General features: G+C 36.2%; 2 protein-coding genes and 1 long non-coding RNA gene across 4 annotated transcripts; 1 reads left to right on the top strand and 2 right to left on the bottom strand.

Annotated features, from left to right (window-relative positions):
- Positions 1 to 6887: 6887 nt before the first annotated feature.
- Positions 6888 to 8010, top strand: LOC103317639 (dual specificity protein kinase shkA-like). The gene has a single exon (XM_016989622.2). The coding sequence runs from the start codon at positions 6903 to 6905 to the stop codon at positions 7686 to 7688; it is 786 nt and encodes a 261-aa protein (XP_016845111.1). The 5' UTR covers positions 6888 to 6902; the 3' UTR covers positions 7689 to 8010.
- A 33-nt stretch (positions 8011 to 8043) lies between these two features.
- LOC107982140 lies at positions 8044 to 10854 on the bottom strand. 2 transcript variants are annotated; one of them, XM_016989621.3, is made up of 3 exons: positions 9561 to 10854; positions 8979 to 9489; positions 8044 to 8902 (listed from the first exon to the last, which is right to left on the bottom strand). In XM_016989621.3, the coding sequence occupies exon 3, from the start codon at positions 8823 to 8825 to the stop codon at positions 8430 to 8432; it is 396 nt and encodes a 131-aa protein (XP_016845110.1). In that variant the 5' UTR covers positions 8826 to 8902; positions 8979 to 9489; positions 9561 to 10854; the 3' UTR covers positions 8044 to 8429. The 2 variants fall into 2 exon arrangements, 1 of the variants encoding a protein (XP_016845110.1); XR_004227632.1 differs by lacking the exon at positions 8044 to 8902 and having other exon boundaries at positions 8986 to 9489.
- A 1185-nt stretch (positions 10855 to 12039) lies between these two features.
- On the bottom strand, positions 12040 to 12278 carry LOC116417351. The gene is made up of 2 exons (XR_004227631.1): positions 12164 to 12278; positions 12040 to 12086 (listed from the first exon to the last, which is right to left on the bottom strand). It is a non-coding gene; the product is annotated as an uncharacterized LOC116417351 (long non-coding RNA).
- Between the last annotated feature and the right edge of the window lie 2412 nt (positions 12279 to 14690).

Raw genomic sequence — 14690 nt, 5'->3', positions numbered from 1 at the left:
ATTGCTCTGGAAAGACTCGATTTTCAAGTATGCTGTTGTAAACGTCTTTTAGTTTTTCTATAGTGTTACTAGGGAGGTTTTGAATAACCTCATTTGAGATTAAATCCTTTCCAGGGGATGATTTGATTTTTAGTTCTTTAATGGCTGTGCGTAATTCTTGAGTGGTTATTGGGCCGTCAAGGTGTTGGTTGGTAAAAGAATAAGGGATCTCGACAGAAACTTCCGGAGAGTTGAAGCATAATTTGTCTATTGTGGTTTGAATTTTTGGATCATTATAATCAAATTTATCATTGTTTTGGGCTGTGTTTAGGTATCCCTTTAGTCCCTTAATCATTTGCCAGATTGAGTTTACCGGGGTGCTTGTTCCCAAGGATTGCATGTAGTTCTGTGTATATTTTGATTTGGTTGACTTGGTTAGGTTTTTAAGATGTTCTACCGATTCAGTATATTTAGTATAGTTTTTTGAATTTATGTTTTGTCTGTATTCCGCAAGGTTTTTTTTTCTGGTTTCCACTGCGTTATCTAATTCGGAATTCCACCACGGCGGTTTGGGGTTTTTAATTGTTCTTTCTCCTTTAGATATTTTGGCACCGTTTTTTAAGAGAGTATTCAGAATGAGTTCAGTCAGGTCATTATATTAAGCTATCGGATCATCTTTTTTAAATTTAGTATTTTCGGTTTCCGTTTCTATATCTATTCTAAATTGGTCCCAGTTTAATTTGTTTGTGTTCAGTTTTGTTCGGTTTGTTGTCGGATTATTTTTTTGATTAGTTATTGTAATCGAAATAGGGAGGTGATCACTTCCCAAAGCATCCTCCAATATCGACCATGTTGACTTGTGGATTAATCTGAGGGATATCATAGAAATGTCAGGAGAGCCAGGGGTATTCTGCAGTTTTGGAATTAGCGAGGCCTGATTAGGATCGTTAATAATTAGAAGCTCTGTATTTATTGTTTCAGAAACAATCCACTTTCCTATTTTATTTGCTTTTCCCGTACTCCACATAGGGTGGTGTGCGTTGAAGTCTCCGCATACAATCACGTTCTTGAATTTAGTGATAAATTCAAATAATTTATTTATCACCTTTTTTTCTAATCTGATGCTATGAACTCTGTATACATTGAATAAGTTAATTATTTCCTTATTGTTATTTATTTTAGTTGCTAAAATTTCAAATCCATTGAATTCTTGTCCCAATGGTATTTTAGTGAAGCTTAAATTGTTTCTGATCGCTGTTATTAAACCTCCGCCATGTGTGTCTGTGATTCTATCTTTTCTACAAATGTTAAAGTTTTTTAATCGTACAATGTCGTTTGGTTTTAGCCACGTTTCTTGCAGGCAAGCTATATTAAAATCGTTTAAGATGTTATCTAATTCGGTTCTTTTTTCTATCAGGCTACGGCAATTCCACTGCAGAATTTGGAATTTATTGTTCGGTCCATCTGGGGTTAGAGTATAGGAATGTTTGGTTGATTTCTTTAGTTTGTAGTGTGAGTTTTTTAAAGAGAGGTTTTTTTTCAAAAGATGACCGATATTTTTTAACAAAGATTATTGGTTTGATAAATTGTTTAAAATTAAAATTAAAGTTAAATGGGGGTAGCTCTGAGTGCGGTAAAATTCTGTTTCTTAATTTATTACATTTTTTGGAGTTTTGGAGTTTCCTGTTTACGCGTATGTTGCAATAAAATGTATTTACCTTTAGTTTAACTAAAATTAGAGCTTTTTGTTTTGTCAGTAAAAAGTTATATTCTAGTATCACAGTGTGGTTTATAGTTACTGATATTACCGCTAAGAAATTATATAAAGGTTTTTCATCTAAGCTACGTTTCAGAAGATTATTATTTTTGATTTTAGTTGTGTCATGATAGATTGAAGTGTTTAATTTAAACTGCTCAAGTCGGTTTCCTTTTCTTTCGCTAGTATTTCTGTGAGGGAAAAAACCGCGCTGTGCATTTTGGCGTTTTGTTGAACAAGGTCTTGAATGGATTTTATTAAATTGTCGAATTTTGAGTCTATGTGTTGTTGGATTTGTTGTGTTTGGTTGGAATGTGGTGTGCGTAATTGATTTTCGGCTAACATTATTTGAGTCTCATCCTCGTTAAGCTGAATGATAGGCGAATTGTCTCTTCTGCGTTTATTGTTTTGCTCTTGGGTCACGCGCGCGATATACGAATCTGCTCCCTGTTGTTTACCAACATTGTTAGACACGGTTTGTGAGTATGGATTTAGCGTGCTCGGATTGCGATAGTGATTTAAGCATCCCGAATAAAATAAATTTTTGGCGTGGTGTAAGGATATATTTTTGGTCGCCATTGCGAATTTAATCTCTTTTTGTTCGATATATTTAAGACACGATTTATCTAATGCAGAATGATGCCCTTTGCAATTAACGCATCTTTTTGATAGTCTGCAGATTTGGTCAGGAGGGTGTTCATGTTCAAGGGAACACTCCGGGCAGGTGGGTTTACGGCTGCAGTTGCTTTCGGCGTGTCCGAATCTGAAGCAGTTTTTGCACTGTAGGACATTAAATACGTAAGGGTACACTCGTATAGCTATCCCGAAAAATTTTACCGTCTCCGGAAGGGAGATAGGTCTGAAATATATTTTAATTGAATTCGTTGGTACGAGTTGTTCATTCTCCCTCTTAAAGATTCTTTCTATTTTCGCGTTCTTATGCTTATCTTCGATTGCTAGTCGGAGCTTTTCCACCGTATAAGAGCCATCAATACCATGAATTTGTCCGATTTTAATGACTTTAAAATTGGGTATATAGGATACCCAGTCTTGGGGAATATAATCGTGGTTCTCAACCGCTTTATTAGCTTCTGTCAAAGTGGCGAACGTGAGTTCTATTTTTTTTGGTCCGATTTTTCGAACGTTGTCAAAATTTATTTGCGCTTTGATTAAAATTTCCCCTAACTTGATGGGATCGATATGACCGATGTTTTTATTACTAGCTTGAGATTCTATATGGACTATGAATGGCGCTTGAGACTGTAGATGGTATCTATTTGTTTGAAATTCTATTATTCTAGGGTTACAGGATAAGGTTTCGCTCATGTTTTGGGTTGTAGGCATATTGTTTATACAGATTGAATATAAGCGAATTTTGGCGACTGTTTTAACAAATTATCCGGATCTTGAATCTGGTTGGTAGGTCTACGATCTACCTCTAAGTGGCATGAACACTCAAGCCCCTTTGATTACAATTCCGTTAATTATTCAGATGCTAATTTCAGTCTGTATAATTTTTTACCGGTAACAAGATCTTAACCAATTTGCACGTACCTTATAAGAATTTAATTTTTAGCGTCAGTGAGTAGTTTTCTTTGGCCTTTATCTTTGGTGGATGGATGTGTATTCAAGATGGGGTGTCGAGGCGTTTGTCGTTATTTGAATTTGCCAGAAGTCTCGTTCAATTGTCTTGTGGTTGTTAGTCGATCGCTCAATCGATGTTCTCCAGTCGGTGGTTCAAGAGGGAGTCTTATGTTTATTTAAAAGTCAATCTACTTGTAAGTTAACCATCTTAAGAGGGCGCTGATATGGGCTCTGAATTTATTGTTGCGTCTATTCTCCACCGGCTACATAGTCCAGTAAAATTAGCTGTGAAATCGCCCTGCGGTAGAAATGGCTGCATTTTGGATATTTGGTAAATCGGGGTCGGAAAAGCCGATTCTGAAATTTGCAGCTTCCTAGAACGAGGGGTTCTATGCGAAAACAGCGTGCGAAAGTTATTTTTGCTTATATCTCGAGATCGGCTTGACCTATGAAAAAATGGCTGGCATCAATGGACTCCGTAATGGCTTGTGTACACATTTTTAGACTCAAGCGCGCAGGTGTACAATTTTTTTACGCTCCATCTACTTATCAGTTCGGCCAAACACATTTGCTTTATCATCCCGTATACCTTTGAGAAAATTTCTAGACGCCGTAATGGCTAGTGTACATAAAAAACAAGGTCCAAGCCATTAAGGTATTCATAAGGCCCATTAGATCGTGTACATCTCCTCGCTGCAGGCCATTTTCGATTTTACATCCATCCGAGCGAGAAAAAAGGCCCTATCAGATCGTGTGTATCTCTGAAAAAAAAGGCTGCCCCTTCCACTAAAAAAAAGTAGCCAATAGCTTTTCTTTGTAGGCGGTGAAAAATCTACAAATTCAGACTTGTATAGGGAAGGGAATTGCGAGTGGTGGGAAACCATCCCACTCTTTCTCCCATTGGTTACTACAACACATGAGAAAGGGAAACATATCCCACTTTTTTCATCTCGGGTACTAGAACACGTAAGAGAACGCTATAGGCATTCCAAAACATAAGGGAAAGTGGGGAGAACTCTTCTCTCTCTTTCATCGGGTACTAAAACACTCTGAGAGGAGAGGGAATGTTTTAGTATGCGTGAGAGAGGGAAACTATCCCACTCCTTCATCGGGTACCAAAACAGTTTGAGAGGAGAGGGGGTGTTTTGGTATGCCTATGTTTTGGTATGCCTATAGCCTATCTACTAAAGAGCGTAATAATGTACTAGTCTTCGTTGCGAAAATGCAAATAATATTTTCATATCTAACGCATACACTAACTTAACACTTTTACTTGTACTATTTAAAATGAAAAAGTATTTGACATAAATCTACTGCAGTGCATTATTTGAATAATGTCATTATGTAGTGCGGACACGATTTTATTGCATTTCAAACCTAGCATGTTTTTTCAATAAATATTTATTTTCTTTGCTATAAAGTTTTTAAATGTCAATCATATTCAAATATTTAATCTAAATTTCTAGCATTTATATGAATAAATAAAATATGTGTACATACCGTAATTCTGAATAAATTCTTCGAAAATAATAAAATATTCTTCTAGGATTCAGAAACCAATCAATAAGCTGGTATCACAAATTAAAAAACTGTTAAGGCACACTCAAAAAACAATAATTTTCTGATTTCTAATAGATTTTTAGTTAATAATGACTCTGGAATACACTCTTTAGAGCACGATGTTACTTCGATGAGATACCAAAGTGTTCTGATGTATAATTAACCAGCTCGAGTAATGAATTGAGAATGTGGCGTTGACTTTCATAATTTATAAACATTTAGTATGTGGTGACAGGATGTTGGGATGACTTCGGTTATATGATACGTCGCGAATGATTTTTTCCAGAGTGCATTTGAGACACGTATCTATATCGCACTAAATAATCTGAATTAAAAAATTTTTCTCGAAATTCTATTTCGAGATTACCAAAAATTTAGTAGTAATTACGTTTCATATTTTTCATACTTTCGTAAAATAAAGAACATCAAATAGTATAGTATAGCTATGATTTTGAAAATACTAATACCTTTTATTATATAGAAAAATCAAGAACCATAAAAGGAGTTATAAAAATAATTATATTTCAAAACGGAGTTGTTAATAAACACAGAGAAAAAAAATTAAATAAGTTGCGATAGTCAGGATCATTTATAACTTTGTATAAAAAGGTCAACTTTAAATTAACATTTTTATCTTTCTATTATTTACCCGTTGTGTTGTATAATAGCCACATTTAAAAATGGTATCCCAATATTTTCATAAATTATTCACAAGATTAATTTTTATAAGAAGAATTCTATGTACATACTACTTGTGATTACCTTTACTTCCTTAAAAAATAGGTCTAACAAAAAAATTTTATTCAAGTAATTCACAAAGTTTTCCGGATGTCGCCGCGAAATAAAAAATGATATTTTCGCATGACGCATTCAAACGCGGCTCGGTTCCCGCCGTCCCGCCGCTGCGCGCGGAGAGAGCGACGGCGGTCATGTCGTCTGCGCGCTCCGCCCCTCCTGCCTCAACACCAAGCAAATTTCTTTTTCATTAATTATCTCGGAACTTTGCGCTCATCGGAATCGAGTAAAAAATCGTTTCCAATGCAAAATTTAACGCTCTTTCCATTGATGCCAGCCATTTTTTCATAGGTCAAGCCGATCTCGAGATATAAGCAAAAATAACTTTCGCACGCTGTTTTCGCATAGAACCCCTCGTTCTAGGAAGCTGCAAATTTCAGAATCGTCTTTTCCGACCCCGATTTACCAAATATCCAAAATGCAGCCATTTCTACCGCAGGGCGATTTCGCAGCTAATTTTACTAGACTATACAGCGGTACCTCAAGACTCAACTCTCAAGCAGAGATTTACGGAAGCCTGTATGGCTCACGTTACGCACCGCCGCACATTTCCCGTGGCGATGCATGCAGTCCAGAGCTGCAGTGCTCCATATCCTGCATGGCATGCTACGATATGAAATCGAAGGGATTTCAGAGATGAGATTTCTAAGCGAGCCACTGAGTTTTTGCAATAAAAGGGTAAATATAATTGTTTTTTAATATAATCTATTGTAGATAAGGTACGGAGAAAAATCTGCAAAATAATACGCGTTTTTGTACTGAAATCATTCTATAGTTGACTAAGAATCGTTAAAAAAACTAATTTTTATGTACATGTGTTTACAGAGCAGAGCAGTTACAATAAAAAAAGAAAGATAAATATTTATCTTTCAAGAAAAATAAATATTTTGCAATGAACGAAGCTACATACAATGAAAAAGTCCTGTACTTGGACGAGAATATAGAATACTCGTACGAAGACATTTTACAGCAATGCATTGAAAAGCTGAGCGATGCTATGAATGTCAATTTTTTTAAACATTCAACAGCTATGTTAGGAAATTTCAAGGAGGACATGTTTACAAAATTCACCGATGAAGCAGGCGAAGAGTGCCACTTTTGGGAATTTGCTCATAAACTGAAGCAACGCAATCACTACAGTTTATGTGTATACACAAAACCAATTGAAAATATAGACTTTCAATATAGATCTGCACAAAAGCAGCCAGTTTGCACAGTTTTGTGAAACATGAACGAGAACAATCATGAAGCAGAACAAAGTTCAAAGGTAGATGTGAAGAAAACAAGATATGAAGGAATTAGCAATCATGACAAAGAAAATGGGGAGCGAGCCATGGAGAGACTATCGTGCAGCTCAGCTAATTTTACTGCTGCATCTATGTTTGAAGAATTCTTACCCTTGAAAGATTTAGAAATATCTACACCATTAATAAAAAAAGAAGAAATTACGTTCACATCTAAATTGCTTGGTCAAGGATCTTTTGGTACTGTAACCCAAGGGAAATGGAAATACACGGATGTGGCAGTAAAGACATTGAGATTGGGCATCAATTCTATGAAATTATGTCGTGAAATAGCAGTGATGGATAAAATTAGACATCCAAATGTTATATTCATCATGGTTGTGGCATATGACATCAGTCACTGCTATATTATAGTTATGGAATTCTTCGATAGCATAAGTCTAAGAGAATTCATTTTCAATCCACGTATCAAGAACGATTTTCTAATAACTGAAGACTCCAAACATGAAATCAGCAAACAAATTTGTACTGCAATCACATACATGCATGAAACGGTACCAAAAGTTATTCACCAAGATTTGAAACCAGAAAATATACTCATCAATGATACTTTAAGTGTCAAAATCTGTGACATGGGTCATAGTAAGTTATCTAAAATGCCAGCAAATTTCAAAACAACCACTGGAGAAATAGCCCAAGGGACACCACCGTACATGGCTCCAGAGCTGCTGCTGTTTAATCAAAGAGCATCCACTCATTCAGATGTATGAGCTCTAGCTTGCGTTTTGAAGGAACTTTATAGTGAACAGTTTATTTGGCCTACATTTCATATTTAAGATCTGCAGGAATTGTTCAGTCGTGAAGCTCAGCCAGATTTATCGGAAGTTCTCAAGTTTTTGAGAGCTTTATTATCTCAATGTTTTCATTATGTCCCTCACGACATACCAAAAAGTAGATATTTGTTGAAGGCTTTAGAAGATTATACAAAACCAAAGGAGTCAGATGAAGAATGATCAAGAGAAGATTAAGTGTTCAAGAAAAGCTGAAAATATAGCTTTCTATATACAAGATACAAAGATTTTTGTGATGATTACTTAGAAAATAATGAATCATTAGATGCTGTCATTTATTTACAATTTTCAATTGCAACAAAAATTTACATACATTTTTACATTGATTGTTGTATCTGTGAAACTGCGATGACATCTATACTTTATATATTTACCACTATAGCTAACTTGTTTAAATTAACAGTAACGTTATGGTATTTACACATATTAATAAATGAAAAGAAGTCTTATATTTCTTATTATACAGTTATAGTTTACAGACATTGTCGTTGTTGCGCCTAAGGTGTGTCGATCCTCAAGAATACCCTTTCGCCACGTATTGTGTGTCTTCTGGTGGTTAGTCATAATTACATTTTACAGTAAAGAACAAATAGATAGAGAGTAAGCTTCAAAATAAGTAACAAGGTATTTATTTAGTAACAAAATAGCGAAAACCGTTTGTTAAGTATTCAATTTTGTGGAGCCTTCGGAAGTCGAGCCCCTCGAGTTCATTCTGTTTAGGTAGTTCAGCCGGTGCCAGCGCACGTCTTCCTGGTCGGGTGTCGGCGGTGCCGTCACGTACTCGAGGCTCAGCTGCAATGCCTTTCTGAGATCGTCGTCCTCCTCGTCATCTATGCTATTCGCCACATTCGCGAGGCTGTCTTGGAATTTCGGATAAGATCTCGACTTCTGGTCCCTGTCGACGCGTGAGGTCGAGGATACCATGACGTTTTCTAGAGCTCGTGCAGCCTGAAGGATCTTCGCATCTTCCTCGGCCTTCGTACCCAGTCTGTAACCTTTTGAGGGAAATCTCGCCTCTTCAGTGCTGGCTTTTGGCTGGTCTACTTTTGGCTTCATTACTATAGGGTTCTTTGGAATAATCTCTTCGGGTTTGCAGGGAGGAAGTACTCCATTTACAACAAAGATTGAGTAACCTGAAGCACATAATGTTATGAATCAATAAATACTCAATATTTTGCGATCTTTTAGCAAAATTCTTCTTCAACTTACCTTCTTGAATAAGAAGTCCTCTACTTGTTCCATTGCTTTTTAAAGATTCGCGCTTTCCGTATGATCTGATTGTACTCTTGACAACAGTTCTGCTGCTAAAGCTTCTATCCTGTATTTAATCATGTAATTTGTCATCTATAAATCATCTTTCTATAAATATAGAAATTAAATAAATGCCTAATACACACCTACGTGAACGTTCACTTGCTTGTCTTCTCGCAATTTGGACTTCATTTCATAGTCTCTCATTTTCCATAGATAAATGTAGACCTTCATGAGTATGTGTGATAAAAAAAAAATCAATACCCATTGATTCATAGAATCACTTCAGCTTGAACAGTCAGGTCTCATTGACAAAGGAGTTACTCTAGTATAGATAGGTGCATCACTCAAAAAGTCAGGTAAAAGCTTTATTGCGTTAGCTATTCCTTCAGGCAGAGGTGATTTGCAACTACATCTGCATGCGCATTAGATTCAGCACCTCTAAGTATTTGCAACTAGAATGGAAAACCTAAAACAAAATGTAAATAAAATTTATTTTATTTATACAATGTAAAAAATAGATGAGTTTGAAAACCATACCTGCTACAAAACCAGTATAACTGGTGTACAGTTATCGGTTATCAACAAAAGATTTGCTTTTTCTAATCTGGTTTATTCAGTATCAAAGGCGTTGACTAAATTGATGTATAAATTCAAAGCCTGTTCGGGAGTTGTTGGTTCTTCTACGTTTCTTTGTGTGCGTTCAACTTCTTCTTTAAAAAAGGGATCTACTATATCTGGTTTAGTGGTCAACAATTCTTTAAGTTCTCTGATACTAGCTTCATTAATACCTTTTCTATAATCAACTGCGTCATATTGTTCTGGAAAATTATACAAAATGTGTGGTCTCCCACCAATATTATTTTGTTCTCGTTGCTTCCTGATCCTGTGCTGATTCCAAAGATCTCTAGTCATTTCTAAATCTTTTTTTATGAGAGGACCAAACGAGTATTGCAAACACTTCTTTTGAACGTCACTTCCATTAAACAAGTTTTGTTGTGCCATGCATTTAAAAAACTGTATATAAAAATCCATTGAATGGTTTCTTAATTGTCTCCAATAGGATTCAATCCGTTGGTTGTGTACACTTTTTCCTTTTATGTAACTCATTTCACCAGCAAACTTGTCATCATGTTCTCTTAGACAGATCTGCAGAGATTCAATTAAAACATTCTCAGTACCCTTATCTGATCTAACAATCGTAGGAAGGCATCTATATTTTTCTACTGTATTTAGAAAATAATGTGCTGTGACTTTTGGATTCTTGTTCGTAGTTCCAACTTCCAACCACATTAAGTTCCTTGAAAAACCGTCAATGCAAGCATGTATTGAAAATCCAAATGGTTTTAACTTATCGTAGCCATCCAAGTGCCAAATAAATTTTGGACCCGGACTGAGATATTCTCTTCGACGCAATCTTCTAGCATATTTACTTGCAATACCTTCTGGATCTATAATTTTTAAAAATTCATAAATTCTATCCCTCTTCACAGTCAGATATTTTTTTTTAGTTTGCTCCAAAGTGATCTATAACCAAGATTGTATACTGAACACTGTAACTCTGCTATGATAGCTAGACATATGTTCTCCAAATCACTTTCTTTTATATTTTTCCTTTTCAGACCCATAGAAGATATTTCTCTTTTCAATGTACTTAAAGATATAGAAATATCATGATCTTTTTTTAACAAATTACATATTTCAATGTACGTAAAGTCTTCAAAAAAATATTTTTTAATTAAATTTTCCATGACTATTTACTTTAAAATAATTTAAAAACCAAATTCACTAACACACTTTGGTAACAAAAACATTAAGTATCCTGTAACTTGTTTTGTTTGTATTATAAGAATTTAGGTTAGGTACTTTATTATTTTCACACACGGCACAGCGATATGTGGAAGATATAGAGCACTGCAGCTTTGCATGCAGCGCCACGGGAAATGTGCGGCGGTGCGTAACGTGAGCCATACAGGCTTCCGTAGTATTAGAGGAGAGATTGCCGATGCCGTGTTAAAAATTCGTGGCGAATTCGATCATGACGCCACTTGCGGCCTGCAATCGAACTATACGCATCTAGAAAAGGAGCGTAGGCAGAGGTGGCAACCGGAAGTGCAGAAAGTTGCACCGAATGGCTAACTTCAGACCACGGCACGTAGAAAATACATTTCTATAGTCCGTAGCGCGAGAGTCCCTCTTCTGCAGTGCGTTCTGCTAGGCGCATGTAAACAGCTGTGCATAAATCCTCGCAGTGTACGCGTACTTGTTGCTCAAACCCCTTCTTTAGTTATCGTCAGGTAGAAAAGTTAATCAGTAGCGATGCAAAAACTTTCTAGAAAATTTGTTTGTTGATTTCGCATACGCTACAAAAGTTTCACGCACGTTAAATTTTCTTTCGCGTACGCGATATCGGCCGCGGAGATACACTCGGAAAGAGTGAAAATTTATAACATTATTTTTGATTTATTCTGACAGGTAATCCATATAATGATAATTTCTACATAATCCGCAAATGAGGAGAAATCGATTCGTGTCAAAAATATTAATATTAACGATTTTTTTGTATAGTTATAGGAAAATACAAATTTAGCGCCGCACCTGGATCAGCGATTTTCTTTTCTTGGTAAATGGAAAACGGGAAATCCGCAAGTGAAAATTCTTATGGAAATTATTTCCGCAAGTAAGGAGGAATCGTTTTAGATAGGGTAGGTTCATAAATAATAATATTGATTTATCTCGTGCGCTAAGAATTACTATTTAAGTCGATAAGTGATCTAATCGACTTCAATCGTCCTTTTCCAACAGGGTACGAACATTAATATGTTAATTATAATGAAATTTATTTTTTAGATGCTGTACGAGAAGTAAAACGAAACCGTCAATGCTATTACAAGCATTGAGTATACAGTCGATTTTTTATGTTTATTATGTGTAATAATAAATTGTATTCATAATATCTTCTCTAACTGCTGCCATAGCACGTCCCATCTCATGCACAGCACTGCATAATATTAATGAGAGCACGTAGTATCCCATCTCATTGTAAGGAATGTCAACTCCTGGAACCTGGTGACGATTAAATTATTTTTATAACTTTCAAGAACACTAATCATAGAATGGTAATAAAATACAATTAAATTTACCATAAGTTCCAATACTTGTTCTTTCTTTTCATTTGGCGATGCTGAATTGTACAGCCAAATGTTAAGTGTCACTTTTAAAATGACTACTATCGATATTGGAAACAGTAGAATTGTTTAGACGATTCATGTATTGTACTACAGTGACCAGAATTTTGAACAACTCATGCCGCATCTCATTAATGAGCGATTCAAGGCAGTGGTGAACCATTTATGCGTATAATAATTGGATTTCGAGACCAAATTTTTTCAACAGAGTCAGATAGGGTAGGTGCATACATGACTGCAATAAATATTTCATATTAAACAAGCAAAATTTATGTCAAAGTAGAAAAATATCCAGCTATACATGTATCATACGCTTGGCTGATGAATGACTAATCCAACGTTGTTTTTTTCTGGATTCTGGTCTCGCATGAAGTCTCTGTGACACCAGGGATGGCATCAGGTTGCACCAGGGTCTAATGAAACTTTGGCAGTCACAACATAATCGATAAACTCTTCTCAGTCATCACCTCATCCGTTGCAAATATTAAATGCATCCTAACCTAACATCTTGATTTTGGAGCTCTGTGTGAAAGGCAGACTGTTCACTCGCCAGTTTTGTTCAAGTGTGCAATAGCTTCTGTACAAGAGAATAAGTACAGCGATGGTCCAGAACATCTGAAGCAATGAGCTCGACTGCTGCAGCACACATTTTACAACTTGGCAATTCACAAAACAGCAGCATCTCCCGTACACCCACAACTGCTGGAATCCCTGCTTTTGTTCGCACATTTTACAACACTACACTATTACAACTATTAGCAGCACGAGAAGGGGTTTGAGCAACAAGTACGCGTACACTGCGAGGATTTATGCACAGCTGTTTACATGCGCCTAGCAGAACGCACTGCAGAAGAGCGACTCTCGCGCTACGGACTATATAAATTTATTTTCTACGCGCCGTGGTCTGAAGTTAGCCATTCGGTGTAACTTTCTGCACTTCCGGTTGCCATCCCTGAGCGTAGGCCGTAGTGGAAGTTATGACGGTAGCTCAGCCGTCATTATTATTTTAAATTGTTTGTTGTTTATGTTACTATTCACCGATTCCGTCGGCTGTGCAGAAGGCACTAAATTCTACCGACTATAATCTATCCGCGCACGGACGTAAAGACGTATGAACACGCGACGGTGACAGTAGTACTCAGGACGTGGATTCAAAAGGAGGAAAAGTCAATGACACTCGTGGATTATTGTAAAACTTAGATTAACTGTTTATTGGTGTTTGGCTTACACAAGCACGCCAGACGGGCGCATGCCAGCTACCAGCATGTAGTCGAGGTGAGAGAGAGAGGAGGCTTAAAGTCGCCCGAGTAAGCGAGAGTTGATAAGAAATAGTACTTACAGATGTACGTGGCCGGCACGGCCGTTCTAACCCACGCGAAGATGGTCTCGGACGGATTATCCTCGGTTCGGTTGACCTCGCTACCCTCGCACACAATAATCGCAATCGCAGAGTGTCTATTCGCGAAACGGAGCGGAGCGAAGACAGACTCGGAATGGCTCGCTAGCGCGAGCACAGCTTTACCTATGCCCTCTGACACACTGTTGTCAACTCTTGACAGCAGTGTGCGAGCAGGTGGCAACATTGTACGTTGCTGAATTTAAATCTCTCTCGATGCTTATTCTCTCTCTGTCTCTCTTACTCTCTCACATGCTGCACCTTTAGTAGCTGTAACAACAGAAGTATTATACCGAATGTTGATTCTGTCCCGGAGAGACGTCGTAACGTGCTCAACATGCGTTAATTGCACTGGCAACCGTTACAAAGTATACGTAGAGATTAGAGGAGAGATTGCCGATGCCGTGCATGGTAGAAGAAGAGTGACAAGGTATGCCCATGCGCATGTTTACTTTTAACAACCAATCAGAAGGTTGCCCGCAATTACGTCATTTTATGCGCGAAATTTGAAATAAAAACTTCAAAAGAGCACCTTTTCAATAAAAAAAATTAAGAAAAAAACAAATAAAATAATAGAATCAATATGAAATTATGTAAATCAGTCAGAATGCTAAAAATTAAGTTTATGGACACATAAAATGGTTTAAAATGTTTTTAAAGAATAAATGAATTTATAGGAGATGATTTTAATAATGTATAAAGTAAATAAAGTTTATTCGCAGTATACGTATAACAAAATAAGAAATATATATTTTATACTAAATAACAATTTGTTTTAAAATTTATTATTATCAGAATATCCCATTAACTGTTGTTGGGGCGATATTTCATAATCAGTGTCTTCAAAATGATCAGAGCAGGCTCGTGCTATTTGCAAAATAAATAGTATTTTTTAAAGAATAGAATATAATTTACATGATTAGATGCAATATATTTATATAATAACTAGCCACAATTTATTTTCGTTGTTTATTATAAAAAAGTGACGTATATTTACCATCTTTTATACTAAAATTATCAATATCATAACCACGTGCTTCGATCCATTGCTGATTAATGTTTTCATTTTTTGGAAACGCAAAATAT

The sequence above is a fragment of the Nasonia vitripennis genome (assembly GCF_009193385.2).
Source record: "Nasonia vitripennis strain AsymCx chromosome 4 unlocalized genomic scaffold, Nvit_psr_1.1 chr4_random0008, whole genome shotgun sequence".
NCBI classification, from domain to species: domain Eukaryota; kingdom Metazoa; phylum Arthropoda; class Insecta; order Hymenoptera; family Pteromalidae; genus Nasonia; species Nasonia vitripennis.
The sequence above is the reverse complement of the archived record's forward strand: the minus strand, read 5'-3'. Positions and strand labels throughout refer to the sequence as shown.